Here is a 15,708-nt window from a genome sequence, read left to right as displayed (position 1 = left end):
TCTTATGAGGCAGCATAATTAGGTTGCCTACCTTTTGGGACAGCTTTTGAGTTGGAACCAACACTGTTTCTGTAGGCAGTTCACTAGGTTTTGGAACAGTACAGAAACAGTCTTTCCACCCAATGTAACACTTCTCAAGTTGCTGAGAACTGCATTTATCAGTGTCTTAAAAATGTGACAACCAAAGGCAGGAGAAATGTCTTGGATTGACACATCAGAGTGATTGTCTTCAGTAGGGTGTGGTGAACCGCATATAGAAATTATAAAATACCATGGCAGCACTTTCCCACCGTTTGTCTCTGATGATGACAGTGTGCTGTAGAACCAGCATGCAGTCTGGCCCAGCTGGGCCAAATCTAACAAACTGGGTCAAACCTGACAGGAAACAAGGACCCAAATCAGTACGGCCTGTATACAGTAATTCAGCAGCTGCTAAAAACTGAACTAAATCTTCACCTAGCTTAACCCGAGCTCTACATTCTAACAGCTGGAGCAAAGACCTGGAAAATTCCAGGACATAGAGATTGGTGTGTTATGAGTTATGATTGCAAAGGAAAACCAAAACTATATATTTGTTTTTGTTTACCACTTAAAAAAAAGTTATCAAATATTAATAAAAATTATAAACATAATAAAGAATACAAAATATTAAATTAATATAAAGAATATAAAATGGGTTAAAAAAATGTTCATTAAAAATTATAAAATTAAATATAAAAATAAAAAACAGAACTAAAATTAAACTAAAATTTGTTTTTATGAAGTTAAAACTATTAAAAATATTTAAAATTTAAAAAATGTGCAAATAGCACTAGAATATCAATATCATCATAATATATAAAAAAATTATATAACAAGATAACAATTTTAAAAATAATTACATATAATAATAAAACTGTACAAGTACCACTAGTATATCATTATACTATAGTAAACATAGCTAATAATAAAACTTCAAACATTACTAGATACTTTAACATAATTAAAATACTAAATTAAAATAAAAACTAAAATTGAAAATAGAAAAATCTGAAAAACTAACGATGATGGCATGAAAACAATTGACAACTATAAGACAAATTCAAATTTAAATAGAAATAAATATAAATTAAAATGCACTACTGTTCTAAATACATTATAACTCAGGGGTTTTCACCATTCTTGTACTCAGAACTGGAAAGAGTTCTTTAAACACATGCTGCGTTGTTTTTACATGACATCAAGATGGTCACATAAGAAAGTTCATAAAATTCAGAGTTTCCAAGCTGTGATTAAAAGTTTGACGAAGATGCGAGCGGTTTTTACAAGATGGGAACTTGTAATTACGGTAATTCTGACATGACGTGAACACAGCATCAGATCCTCCAGGGTTCTTCAAAATACTACAGCTCAGTGTCTTCAATAGCTCCTGCAAATGTCAGTCTTTCTGAGCCTCACCAAAACGGCAGTACCCCACACCCAAAAACAATGTGGTCTGAATCAACAGTATTGCTTTTATCCATTAAGAAAATGTTGAACTCCTGTGCTGTTTACATGTTCACAAGTGTTGTGTGTTTGGTCTTCCAGCAGCGGAACATCAAATAAAAGCTGTAAATCTGCAGCCCTGAGACTGCCGGCCTTGATGGATGGAACAGGGCAGTTGCCACTGTAAATATCCAACATGTAACAGACTTTTCACTCCTATGGGAAAGAAATTAAACATTTTCAGATGTTTCTTGCCGGAAAACATCTGGATCGGCCCAGGCAGGGCCAAGTTCTGCAGCCCTCTTGCAGATGGAGCAATTAAACTTGCCTCTCTTTCTCTCTCTCTCACTCGGCACGGGTCCACGTCTACCCCTGAAATCCAGCAGGAACCAATGTCAATTTTTAAACTCTCAGAGGTCTGAACCAGACAGAGCACAGCCAGGAGGTTAAGAGACTGTAAGGGCTGCCTAGAAGCGGCGTGTGTGTGACTTTGCGGATACCGTCACAGCTCAGCGTAGATTATCTGCTCTTCTCCTACTCTGCTACCAGCTCAATCTGACGGCCAGGGCATCTGGCATCATCATGCTGCGGGACATACACACAAAGTCATGCAAACGGCCTCACAGACATTGTACCCTTAAAATATACACATACATACGGCCACATATAGGGGTTAGCTGTCGTGCACGAAAAGTTGTCACAAAAGTTACACTATTTTTTCTTTCTTATTAAATTGATCAAAAGTGACCGTATAGAAAAATCAATCCTGAAAAAAAAAAATTATAGTTTCCATAAAAATATTAAGCAATGCAACTGTTTTCAATATTGAATAAGGAATGTGTCTTGATCAGCATATTAGAATGATTTCTGAAAATCATGTGACACTAAAAACTGTAGCAAACGGCTGCTGAAAATTCAGCTTTGCATCACAGGAATAAATTACATTTTAAAATATATTAAAAGACAAAACATTTTAATAATATTTCACAATTTTTAATGTCTTATTGGTCAAATGTAGAATTGTCAAGCATAAGACTTTTTTCAAAAACAAACTATTGAACTTCTTTTTTCTTTACTGCACACATCTATACAGAAACAACCTAACCTAAGAAACATTAAATAAAAAGTGTGACAACTAGCACCAGTTTAACCTACATTACATTTTACACCAAACACACATGTACACACAAACACGGTCAGTTCCGCCCCTTTGAACCATACAACACAGACTATCTGGTGGCATCAAAAGCATGCCAGTTTGAACAGCATTATTCCCTTACGGTCCAGCCGGAACAGGGATTGAGAAGGGTGGGGGAAACATTTATAAATAGCTCTTGTTTCTGTGGGGTAGCACAAACTTGGCACTGCTGAGAGCAGAGTCAGAAAACTCCATCAGTTCTACTGACCTGCATCGCCCTCCAAACAGACGGCCAGCCTTTAAACATATTTGACCCTCGAATTTATTTTACTTCTGTTTTTGTTTCATTTTGCCTCTTTTGGTGGACTTAGAGTGGAAATTGGTGCACACTGCAGATTCAAACCTACATCATCCACATGAGCACCAAGGCTAAACATGTCAGAAGAACATGCATCCAAAAAAAAAAGATGGCTAGGTGATTACCTACATAAACAGATTCACAACCTACACATATAGACTTTAACTTTGTTTGCCTGCATATATAGACAGCTTAATGATCTCAGATTCATCCACCATTGGATCCAAACTCATTTATCTGAGCTGCCACTAACCTTGTCTCTCCTCAGCACTTGGTCATGTTGAGCCCCTGCAGACTCTGGCCCGCTAAAATTAGTGCACAATTACGTCAAATCAATACTGACTTCCAGATTTGTAGAACTTCCACGCCACTCCATAAACGGCTGCCAGAGTGATTAGCTCTCTTCACAGAGATCTTTGCTGGCGGGTCAACTTACTCTCTCGCTCTGTCCTTCTTGCACTCTTTCCTTCAGAATGTTGAATTTTCCAATTTGTAATGACGATTATTTATTATCAAAATGAAGCTTGAGATAAGAAGCTAAATGCAGGCTCTTTTTTCTTGCACTTAAAAAGGAATATCACTGAACGGCATATGCGCATTTTCACATAACAATCAGGCATAAGCGGTCTCAAATAAAAGCGAAAATCTGACTTAAGAAAAAAGTTAACATTAAAAAAAAAAAAACATTACATAACAAAAGGACCACAGCAGAATAAATTAGCGTCTAAAGAGCGAAAACAAAATAAAATGATTTTTTTTTAAAAGTGAACAAAAGAAAAATAAGCAATGCTATAGAACTTTATTTATTTTTTTAACATTTGTTCGTGTCTCAACTCAAATAGGGCACCAAGTGAGCCAGGATCACAAAAAGGAAAAAAGCAAAACAAAAAAAACTAAACAAAACGCAACAGAACAAAACACCAAAACAAAACAAAAAAATAAATAAAAATAAAACAACATCACAACACAAAGCAACACAAAAAACAAAACAAAAAACACAACAACAAAACAAAAAACAGACCACTGGCTATACCACTTTCGTTTGGTAATGTCTTATCTCATCTAGGGTGAGCCAACACCACCTCAGGTATCCTTACCAAAAAAGAAAAAAAAAGAATATTGAGGTTAGAGGCTACTATACAGTACATCAAGTCTTCTTGAACATCTGCAACATGTGGCTTTGCCTTGAGGCAGAAGTATAAATGAGCAAAAACTCTTTACAATTAAGTACAGTGACCCCCCTCACCCTCCGTCTCTGATTTACACACACATGCGTGTGCAACCCCAAACAGGGCCCCTGCGCGTGCTATGTACAGCTCCCTATTGTACTCTCATTTCCTGACAGGAAAAGAGGAGGCTCTCGTTCTCTCGAATGAAAAAAATGACATGTGGCAAGGACTTTGCACTGACCCACGAGATCAGCGTCAGTCTGACTCAAACGTGCTATTTTAACAAACCCACCGTTACAGGAAAACGGAAGATAGAAATTAAACAGAAAAAGCATTCGGCTGTATTCATTGGTCTGTCTGCCATTATGAATTATATATATGCTCTATCTTTTTTGTTTAAAATTGGTGCTGCAAAATTGAAGTCTCTTCGTCTATTTTAAGATTTAATGGACGGTCAGACTGACAAGACAAAACACAAGCGATCCCATCCCTCCCGCCAATTATCGTCAAATAGCTGACGTCTGAGAAAAATGCCTGAAAAATAGTACATTTCTGGTTGGAGCAGTCAGGCTGTTTTTGTCAAGGTCAGGCACTGTCAATAAGGAAAATATTTCACGACGAAAAATAATAGACGGTTTGAAATGATTTCGCTGTTGGAGTGGTGGGATGGGGATTTATTTTTAACCAAGCAGTGATTTGAAGTGGGGCGACTACCTCCGTTAATGACAGGCTAGTCCTCGAGAACACAGCTCCGAAACCACAATGAGCTATAATGGAGCAGTTAGCCAGCGGTACTGGCTCATGAGAGGAGAACAGGGAGCAACTACTCACAGCGCTCACTTCATCAAAGTTACATACAGCACGGAAGAGCCGTATCTCGCTGCGCTTTGAGGCCCCTCGACTGCCTCTTAACGCAAGGTGCTGCTGAAGGCCGTCAAACGCTGCATTACATATACTGAAATATACTTTAACAGATAGTGGAAGTGTTTTTGAGGTCAAAGGAAAGGAAAATTGACACTTCTCACTTTCCTTCTCTTTTATTATTTTTGGACTTTTTGCCGCTTTATTAGACAGAGGAGTAAGATTGCCTGTGCTACTTCCATGCATTTCCACTTAAAAAAAAAAAGCCTAAAAATATTTAAAAAAATAAATAGATTAATTAATTAAAATTAGATTAATTCACTTCTGGATCTGATAATAAATGTAAAAATTATTGAATAATAAAAACGTAAATAATGACACTAAAGAGGTATAAAATATTCTTTAAAATTGGACACTTAATAATGCAAAATATGTGCTACCAAAAGCACAATCATATTACTCTGGGTTTTTTAACATCATGCATTTTGGACACATTCTATTTTAATATCACAGAATTCACTGAACAAAATAATATATATATTTTTTTTAATTCATGCTATTATGACAATGACTGTATCCCCCAATAAAAGAGGCTCTGGAGCTAGCCTGATCAACATAAGAGAGGCTAAGAGTTAGTCTGAACCCAAATTCAGAAGAATTTGGCAGTTAATTACCTTACAAACCTCAAACTGAAAGGCCTATTGTTAGGCACAGCTATTTTCAAAGTTTATGAATATCTTTTCAGATAATTTAATACTATTAGCATAGAAGTGCTAAAAACACTTAATAGTTCTCATACTTTGCAACTACATTTATGCATTTAGTAGACGCTTTTATCCAAAGCGACTTACATTGCATTCAAGCTACAGTTTTTACATTTTATCAGCTCTTGCTTTCCCTGGGAATTGAACCCATGACCTTGGCGTTGCTAGCACCATGCTCTACTATTTGAGCAACAGGAAAGCAACTAAAAGATTGAGAAACACTTATAGTGAGTTATTCAGTGCAACATAATAATACCTAATCAAACTCTGTTTGAGATCACGCAACAGTACAACTAATTGACTGAATTGCAAAGGAACATTAGGTGTAACTCTTTTAGCAAAACACAGGACTAGGACTAAATAGACCTTAATTAACTTAAAGAATTTGTTTAAGAAGGTAGGGCTCAAAATGAAACTCACTCAATATCCTTCTATTATGATGATATTTCAAGTCTGTGCTTCAGAGGGCATTTGAATATCTGCCTGCTGTCATATTGAATGGTAATGCACATTACTTATGGAACACAGCACCATGTCCCAGTTCTCAACGATATCAGCAATGGCCACTAAGGAGACATGTCAAAGGAGACACGGCTTCATTCCCCGAGGACAACTGGTGAACTCTTATTTTACATCATTTTTAAACAATTATGAAATGTCACAGCAAATTTAATATTGGAGGACTTTTAAAATAAATAGCTACTTAAATAATTCACAATAAAAAAATTTTACTCTTAAGTGTCCAATGATATGAGAGATGAATTTGCTGTAACCTACCAGCTGATCTAAAAAAACTAAATTAAATTAGATTTAGCCAAGTATAAAGATGACTGGACACAAGCTGTAGTCATTCTACGTGATATTGTTAATGATTTCCTTTTAAAATGAAAACTTGTTTACACCTTAAAGTTAACCACAAAAAAACAAAAACTCAGAAGTCCATCATTCTGGCTCGGCCCAGAACAAACAGACTTACCTGGCACCATGGAGCGAAAACATCATTATGATTTCGCTCTCATCCGAAGAAGGGAAATAAAAGAGCGGGACAGCAAACAGCGAGAATGTATCAAAACTGTCTGATCTGATTAGATACCGACAAAATATGGAGGCTTTGTACAACACAAGCAGACCTCAAGTAACAAGAAAAACAGTCTGTCACGTAATAAGCACTGTTGTGAAATCAGGTGGGCTTTTTAGCCCGTCGAGACTATAATCAGACCTAAGAGGGCCATCTTACACAAGATCTGTCGAGTTAAGCAAACAGGCTTTTTCCACCTATTCCTTACAAGGAATATTGTGAGATTAATTGGTGTGAGTGTGATAGAGTCATATTCGCTGAGTAATGCCACGAGGAGAGGGTAGTTTAACAGTAGTGCTCTCTGGCCGCAGGCTGAACAGCTTTGTCACACTGCATTGATTAAACAACTGATTTTCTCCTCCCTACATAGATCCATCACATCATCCAACTCTCACTGCATTTCACCTGTATTAGTACTAAAATAGACTGAAAGCCAAAAGTATGTTAAGACAGAGTCATAAAATCAAGCATGCAGCCGTGATTTCCTAAAACAATCCCTTTTAGACAGTGCATCTTTTCTGTTCTATAGCAGGTGCATTTTTACTGCAAGTGTAAAAATTTATTGTGATCCATTAAACTAATAATGAAAACGCAATGCATTGATTATAGAATTTATTAGAATTACTTAATATCATCACGTGAAATAACTCCATGTTAAAGGAATGGACACTGTGTGAATTTTCACAGGTAAAATCCAGTCATTTCAAAAGGAATCCATGTGATTAAGAATTTAGCAAAAGGGCAAAATAATTCCCCACATAGATTTTGCAGAAGGTTCTTGTACACGCATAAAAGTGGCTATTTTATTTAAGATAAAATAGTCAAATGAAGTCAAATAAAATATTTTGGATAACATGTATTCCACATAAAATTCTAGGGCAAAATAAAATCCTATTTTTTTATCAAACCAGTTATACACAGCAAGTGTGTCTTCTTCGTGTTTTGGGAATTAATTATTAATTGTACAAAAACTCGAAGCTCAAGGCTAATTATTGATTTTAAAATATAGGGTCAGGTCCATGTAATGTTTTCTGGCTTCAAATGGCTTTCTTAAAAATAATAATAATAATAATAATAATAATAAATAAATCAAAATGAGATAAATTCTAAAACATTTTCTATGCTCTATTTTCTACACCACTAGTATCACCAGATGGAACTGCAAAAATCATGCCTGTTTTCAAACAGGTTTCCCTGAACACTCCCCCCATTTGCAATTGGTTGGTCAAACAAATAGTCCCACCCCTAAACTCACATCATTGGTTCAGCCCAATGCTGTTGTTGTTGGGCAGATTTAGTTGCTCAAACAAACAGAAAAATGTTTTCATAGCGCCTCAGAGCCACAGTGTTTACACTTTTCAAGGGAAACAACACACAAATAGCTGTTCTGGGGAAAAAGTATATAAAATGACACAGATCCCCACAGTTTCAGACAATAAGTACAAGTACAACATTTAGGAAGGTGACTCACCTCTGCTTGGAAGCCCTTCAGCAAAGGAGCTATCTGTTTACGCAAATCCTGAAAGACAAAAAAAAAACAGACAAAGTTGAATTATTATTTCACTATATTAGATTCTGAGGAGTGTTTGAAATGAATAGACAGCAGATTTATTTTGCATGTAGCATGTGTGGAACTCAGGATATTGAGAGCAGACAATGCCAGGCATCTGATCACAGATGGAGAAAAAAAAAATACACAAAATGTATTCAAATGGATATCTTAATTTATCAAATGTTCCAGGGCTGGTTTTGTTCTCTTCAAAAGAGGAAAAAACAGACAGCGAACGCATGCATGAGTGTAAGCACACACACAGACGCTCTCTAACACAAAAGAGTATCACCTTGTGTTGCTCCTGATTATGGGCAAAGGACAGTGTGTGCTTTAAGGAGTGTGTATGTATGCATTCGTACTCTCTCTCTCTCCTGATATGCCCTCGTTTTTTTCCCTTGCACAAGTTCTCCATGACTCAGTCCCCTTTACTGCAAAAACTGCTCACGCAAAAGCAGCGAGAACAAAAAGCAAAGTGCAGAGCCACATCTATGCATACATTCACTACAGCCGTGCGGTCAATGTGAAATATGACATAATTAGTTCTCAAGAAAGATTTACAACTGTAATCTATTACTACATCATCTTGTCATAAAGTTACAGATGATTCTTCTCAGCTCATGTTTCTGAGTGATATGAAATTTTCCTTTAAAAAAAATCAAAGAGAAACAAAAAAAATCTCCTCGTGGAAAACAAACCGTGTCTTTGTTTCGAGTTCGGATGGCAGCACACCTCTCTCCTCCTGCGGGCCCTTACAGTCGAGTAATTTTGATGCCGTGGTATTAAAGTATATCAGATTAAGATGAACATCAATGCCTCTTTCATTTGAACATAGGGTGGGTGTTTCAACATGAAATGACATTACACATGGCTGTGAATAAATCTCCGGGCCGGACAAAAAGCCCTCACATTAAAAGTCAGTATAGGAATGCCTACCACGCACAAACACATTACTGAGCGCTGGGGCCGAATAAAATGGCGCCCTGAGTGCTGAAATCGCCAGGACGCAGGCCATTACGCCACTGCGGCATAAAGATATACACATCATTACCGAAGCCGCTCGCATTTCATTAGCAGTGTAGGAGTCACCATAGCCGATATATTTAATATAATGGGCAAGACAGAATTGGATTTTACAGGAAAAGTAGCAAAAAATCCTCCTCCTCAGTCCATCCACTCCAAACTTTCTTTATGGTTTCGTCAAGTGTTGAGTAATGATGAGAATATCAGACAAAGATGATTAATCTGAAAAAATTTGGAAGCAAATATAAATTCTATACTAAATTTCTTTAGAATATTAACATCTTACTTGAATAATTATATTAGATTTACATTACATTATTTTCATAAATTACATTTTATATATATATATATATATATACACACACACACACACACACACACAGTCGCTCATAAATTTGGGATCAGTCGATTTTTAAGGGAGTCTCTTCTGCTCATCAAGGCTGTATTTGATAAAAAATATAGAAAAAAAACAGTAATATTGTGAAATCTTATTGCAATTTCTAATATTGGTTTCCTATTTTAATATACTTTAAAACAGAATATATTTCTGTGACGCAGCGCTGAATTTTCAGCATCATTACTCAGTCTTCAGTGTCACATGATCCTTCAGAAATCGTTCTAATATGCTGATCTATTATGAGTGTTGAAACTGTTGTGCTGCTTCATATTGTTTCTTGGAACATGTGATACTTTTTTCCTTGATTCTTTGATGAATACAAAGTTAAAAAGAGCAGCATTTGTTCAAAATAGAAATCTTTTCTAACAATATAAGTATTTACTATGACTTTTTATTCATTTAACACATCCCTCCTTAATTAAAATATTAATTTCTTAAAAAAAAAAAAAGAAAGAAAAAATATACTGACCCCAAACTTTTGAATAGCATTGTATATTATAACACAAAACACACATATACATACATATATATATAATATATAAACTTAAATATTATAAGCATCAGTTAGAACACAAGGTGTGAAAAAAAAGGTGCTACTTTTTGTTAAACAACAACAAAAAAAGTAAGATAATAGTCTAACTTAAATGTGTTATTTAATAGTTTTGATGGCTTTACCTTTATTCTAAAATAATAAATGTAGAAAATTCAATCCAAAATAAAAGTAAATGTGTCCTAACAATTGACTGGTATGGTTTTCATAAAAATATTATGTGAATTGAGTGAATGTTATGTAAATGGGCTGGGACACCGGCAAAGGATTTAAGTATCGCTTTTTATTTTTATTTATATGTTTACTATTGAAATGTTGTTGTATGCATTTGTCAATTTTATTTAATTTCTGTATTTTCTTAAATGTGTGTGTAGATAGTATTTACAGAGTGTTAACTTTTAGTTTTAGTTACTTTTTCTTATTTGTAAGTCGCTTTGGATAAAAGCGTCTGCAAAATGACTAAAAGTAACGTAAGCAAGTAAAGTAAATGTTACGGAAATAAGCATTTTTACAAAGTTGTGTACATACCATTCACTGTAATCTACATTTTTCATCATCAGTCACCCAACAGTAAATATTTACATGTCACAAAAAATACAGTTACTGTACAAAAAAAAACTCTCCCAGCGTTAAGCATTGTATACACACAACATATCTGCCAGGTTGGATGCAATGAGCAGGAAACAATGACAAAGCAAGACTGCCGCGAACAGCTAACGTCTGCATGTCTCACTCATGTTTGCAGAGAAAGAGCGCTGGCAGAGAGCAGACAGAAGTGGTGGAGGGTAGCTTTGACCCCACTGCACTCTTCATCTTCCCAGAGCTAGCAGCTGGGCCTCCGTTCCCGCTCTCCCGCCCGCACTGGCTACTGTACAGATGACATTTATGTAAGTGCTGCACCAGAGGGGCCCACGTGACCAGGAGGAAACATCTCTCAACATCTGGTTTCAACATAATACTCGAGGCCTGGCCAAAAGAGAGTTCCCCTGCCCGCTTTGAGCAGTACTCTCGTACTCCACCTTTCTCTGTAGATGCAATCTGCCCGCATCCGTACGTGAAGACAGCAGTGCATAAAAGTACATTTATATTGTTAGCGAATGGATAAAAAGCTCGCAATAAAAGTAAATCTCCAGGAACCGGGCCAAGTTCGAGCATGTGCAAGTCGTTGTTAAATCCAGAGGGGTCTGAAGACGGAAACGCAATCTGTTGGAATACTGCGGCACGGAAAGAGACGGTGAGGTCAAAACGTGACGTGACGGAAGCTTAACAGCTGAACGAGCAAAACCCAAGCAGGCAAAATGCACCTCATGGATGACTGACAGGGGAAATTATAGTGACTTTCAAGCGACGAATCAAATATTTGGTCATTGTGAGATTATCAGCATCAGCACAATTTGAGTAAATATTGAGACATACATCCTAACTGCTATAATTATATTGATTACAGTGTCATAAGATAATACAGAGTCAGAAATGAACTTAAGAGGATATATTTGCCCCTATCAGTACATAGAAGCCACTTCATATTAGTTTTATATTTAACACTTGACTCAATTATAGATATCTGGCAACTAAAGGTCAATAATTGAAACAGAATATATTAAATATCAACTAATTGTAAACATAAAATAAAATAAAATAAAATAATAAAGTTCTGGTTAATTGCTCATCATGATTAGCTGCATAATAATAGCAATAATATCAATATTAGTCATTAGAAAAAAAGAAAATCAAATAAACTAAAAATTAATTTGTTAATTACTCAATCAGTCAACAACTGGAAAGCTACCTTTACATTTTGTGCAATAGTGTTTAGGGCTTTTTACCCTCCAAAGCAATGATCACATCCTCCAGGGGGCTTTGTGTGAGACGCTGCAGTCAATCATCCAGCAGAAACACATTCTTCCTGTGTCGCCACATCCAGAGCACCTAAAGTCCCTGAAAGCCGTTCCCTGCTCTAGCACACTGCATCTTTAAACCCATCAGTTTGGCAGATTACACAGCTGCATGGGCCAGCCTGGTAAATTATTTACCATCAACGCGAGCCTTTCCCTCCTCCCACTCACTCCATTATCTACCGCATTCACATGCCAACTGGTCCTGGCACGCTGGCATCTGGCACTAGGGTGGCATTGCCTTAGTGGAGCCGAGCCAGGCTTGTTTTAAGCTGCTGGTGTCTGCCGTAATACCATCTAAGCTCGGTAGGTACGGTGATCAACAGATCGGTTTAATCGTATCTGATTGACCGAGAGAATATACACAGGGCGGATAGTGGAAAATGATGGACGCCCATAATTTTTCTAAATCCTCCTTATGTATATTCTTTCTAGCGAGATGCAGGACAAAATCTGCTTTCACAGACATTCATGTTGCTTCTGCATAAAATGGAAATATTTTAACTGCAAGATTTTTCCACATTGATTCCTGCGGAAAATAAGTGAAATAATGAATTTGAATAAATTTGTGGTAAAATGAGTTGAAGCTGAGACTTAGTTTTTCAATGTGAACAGAAAATGAGTTAAATAAAACTAAAAATAAGTTATTTTGGGTGTTAAAAACGTGATTTCCCAATACATTTAAAAAATGAACTTGCTTTGTAATGTCATAAATAACAGGCAGTCAAATTTGTCTGGATTTCTACTGTATTTTTGTGTGGCAGATTCTTAAATCCAGCACTTTCAGTAAGATTGAAGCTTCAGTATTAGATTTTATACAACAGTAATGAAATAATGAAATAACGTTCAGCTCAGTGAATCTAGTTTTATGCTTTGGATTCTCCTGGAAAATGGCTACCGGCCTGTTCTGCGAGTCGTAAATCTCACTAAATCCAGCGCTGGAAATGGTGGAAACAGGAAAGCACATGGTATTGTCTGTCCACTGGATGTCTACTCTTGTTTTTCGCTGCCTTCTGGATGTAGAATCTCCATTCTACAAAGTCCAGGAGCATCACCCCGCTCGTTATTCAAAACTACACGGACACACACACACACACACACATACACTCATGCATAGAGAGCAGAGAGCAGCCATGATGGATGAGAGCAGAGTTACACTGATAAGAGAAAGGCCGTTGTGCCTCCATTATAGAGGAACACACACACTTCCAAACATTCTACAGGAAACAGAACTGTGGCATTTTACTGAAGGTGGCTGATACCAAAGTGCACCGTCAGCTTCTGGGCAAGAATATGTAATATCAGGTTTTCCAGGTTCTCCGTGTAAAAAGGAAAAAGAAAGGTACTAGCATACTTATCATTAGTGATTTAAACAAACCTAGAATAATCCACAATTATTATTTAGTGCATCTTTGCTTACCTATTGCTCCCAAGCGTGTGTGTGTGTGTTTGCGTTTGTGTGCGCAGCTGTGCACGCATATCTGCGCGTGGGCGTGTCAGTGTCCCCTATTCCGTGCTCCCACACCCTTAAGGTCACAGTCAATTAAAGCAGACGTAGAACAGACCCCCGTCACATTCAGACCAATTTCAGCTCCACCTTAAAACTTACACGCTCTCTTAACCACACATAAACACGAGAGGGAACCGTGCACGGTGTAACCGTATAAATAAGAGTTGTTACAGTAGGATAAAGCGAGAAATAGAGAGAAAATAGAGTATGTATGGGGGTGTAGGGCCCCTGTTGGTCCCCACGAGATGAATGCCCCCAGACGCTGGTCTGGTAATGAGGTCACGAAACTGTCAGACAGACCCCCAAACAAAGACGCTGTGATCTAGGACCGGCCGGCCTCTCAGACACATACTCTCTTGATAGAGGCTATCAATCACACACACACACACCCTTTAATAATACACACCACAAACATCACAAATACTTTAAAAATCTTACTTTAAACAAAGCAGAAATTGGCTTAAACAATAGGTTTAAAATTAATAATACAATATAATATAATATGTGACCCTGGACAACAAAACCAGTCTTAAGTCACTGGGGTATATTTGTAGCAATAGCCCAAAATACATTGTATGGGTCAAAATTATTTTTCTTTTATTTTTTCCAAAAATCATTAGGACATTAAGTAAAGATCACATTCCATGAAGATTTTCAGTAAATTTCCTACTGTAAATATATCAAAACTTCATTTTTGATTAGTAATATGCATTGCTAAGAACTTCATTTGGACAACTTTAAAAGCGATTTTCTCAATATTTAGATTTTTTTGCACCCTCAGATTCCAGATTTTCAAATAGTTGCATCTCACCCAAATATTGTCCGATCCTAACAAACCATGCATCAATGGAAAGTTTATTTATTCAACTTTCAGATGATGTATCAATCTCAATTTTTAAAAATTTACCCTTATGACTGGTTTTGTGGTCACATATAATATAATTAGTCCTGTCAAACGATTAATCGCGATGAATCGCATCCAAAATAAAAGTTTTTGTTTACATAATATATGAGTATGTACTGTGTATATTTATTATGTACAGTATATATATATATATATATATATAATACAAACACATGCATGTAAATATTTTTTACATTTATATACATTATATGTATTTTGGATGCAATTAATCGTGATTAAACGTTTGACAGCACTAGATATAATAAAATTTTATAGAATATTATATACATTATATATCTAAAATAACTTTATATTTATAATTTTATGTAAAAGAAGCTTTCATATTTTTATACGTACCTGCACCAGTAAAGACATCTGAAATAATTTTATAATATAAATGATTTATAAATAATTAAATTACCCTTTTCATCTGAAACATTACAGAATATTTTTCAAAAAGTTTCCCAGAAAACCTGCTTTATTCGAGACATGGTGAGCTCAGGCCACCGTAGGGCAGGAAAAGGGTTAATACAAAGAAAGCTGGGAAAAAAGAACTTTTCTTTAGCAATTAGTTCTGATGAGCAGGTTTGTTAGGCAGCAGCTATTGAAGGTCTATTTATAGAGATTGCTTCAGGAGAAAAACCTGAGATGCGGCCATGCAGATCTGAGGGAGAGGGGGATGAAAGAAGGGAAATGAAAGAGGAAAAGGGGGGATGGTGAAAAAAAGGGAGAAAGACATGGCCTTCTGCCTAAGAGGAATGCAGGGCAGCCTCTATCTGGTGATGAAACGGTCTCGCAGCGAATGAGTGGACATATTGCCTGCCCCCTTATCCACATGATGCGTTTGTTTACGCTTTTCTCTATTTGGTTTATTTTTACATCACCTCGCTTGTGCCATCACCTGTGGACACAGCTTAAAGTGGAACATGCGGGCATTAATTGACAGAGTGACTCTACACAGTGATTGTTCATTCATATGCGATGCGTTTAAAACAGTATATATATACATATACATATTAGGGGTGTAACGGTACACAAATTTGACGGT

At 36.4% G+C, this 15,708-nt stretch overlaps 1 protein-coding gene across 2 annotated transcripts in view; it reads right to left on the bottom strand.

Moving 5' to 3' along the window:
- Window positions 1-15,708, bottom strand: part of cux1a (cut-like homeobox 1a) — a 118,117-nt gene that overhangs the window by 55,365 nt on the left and 47,044 nt on the right. For both annotated transcript variants that reach the window (XM_079410644.1, XM_079410645.1), the window contains exon 3: window positions 8,304-8,351. In XM_079410644.1, the coding sequence (XP_079266770.1) occupies window positions 8,304-8,351 (48 nt within the window). The remainder of the gene's footprint in view (window positions 1-8,303; window positions 8,352-15,708) is intronic.

The sequence above is a fragment of the Barbus barbus genome (genome assembly GCF_936440315.1).
Source record: "Barbus barbus genome assembly, chromosome: 47".
NCBI classification, from domain to species: domain Eukaryota; kingdom Metazoa; phylum Chordata; class Actinopteri; order Cypriniformes; family Cyprinidae; genus Barbus; species Barbus barbus.
The sequence above is the reverse complement of the archived record's forward strand: the minus strand, read 5'-3'. Positions and strand labels throughout refer to the sequence as shown.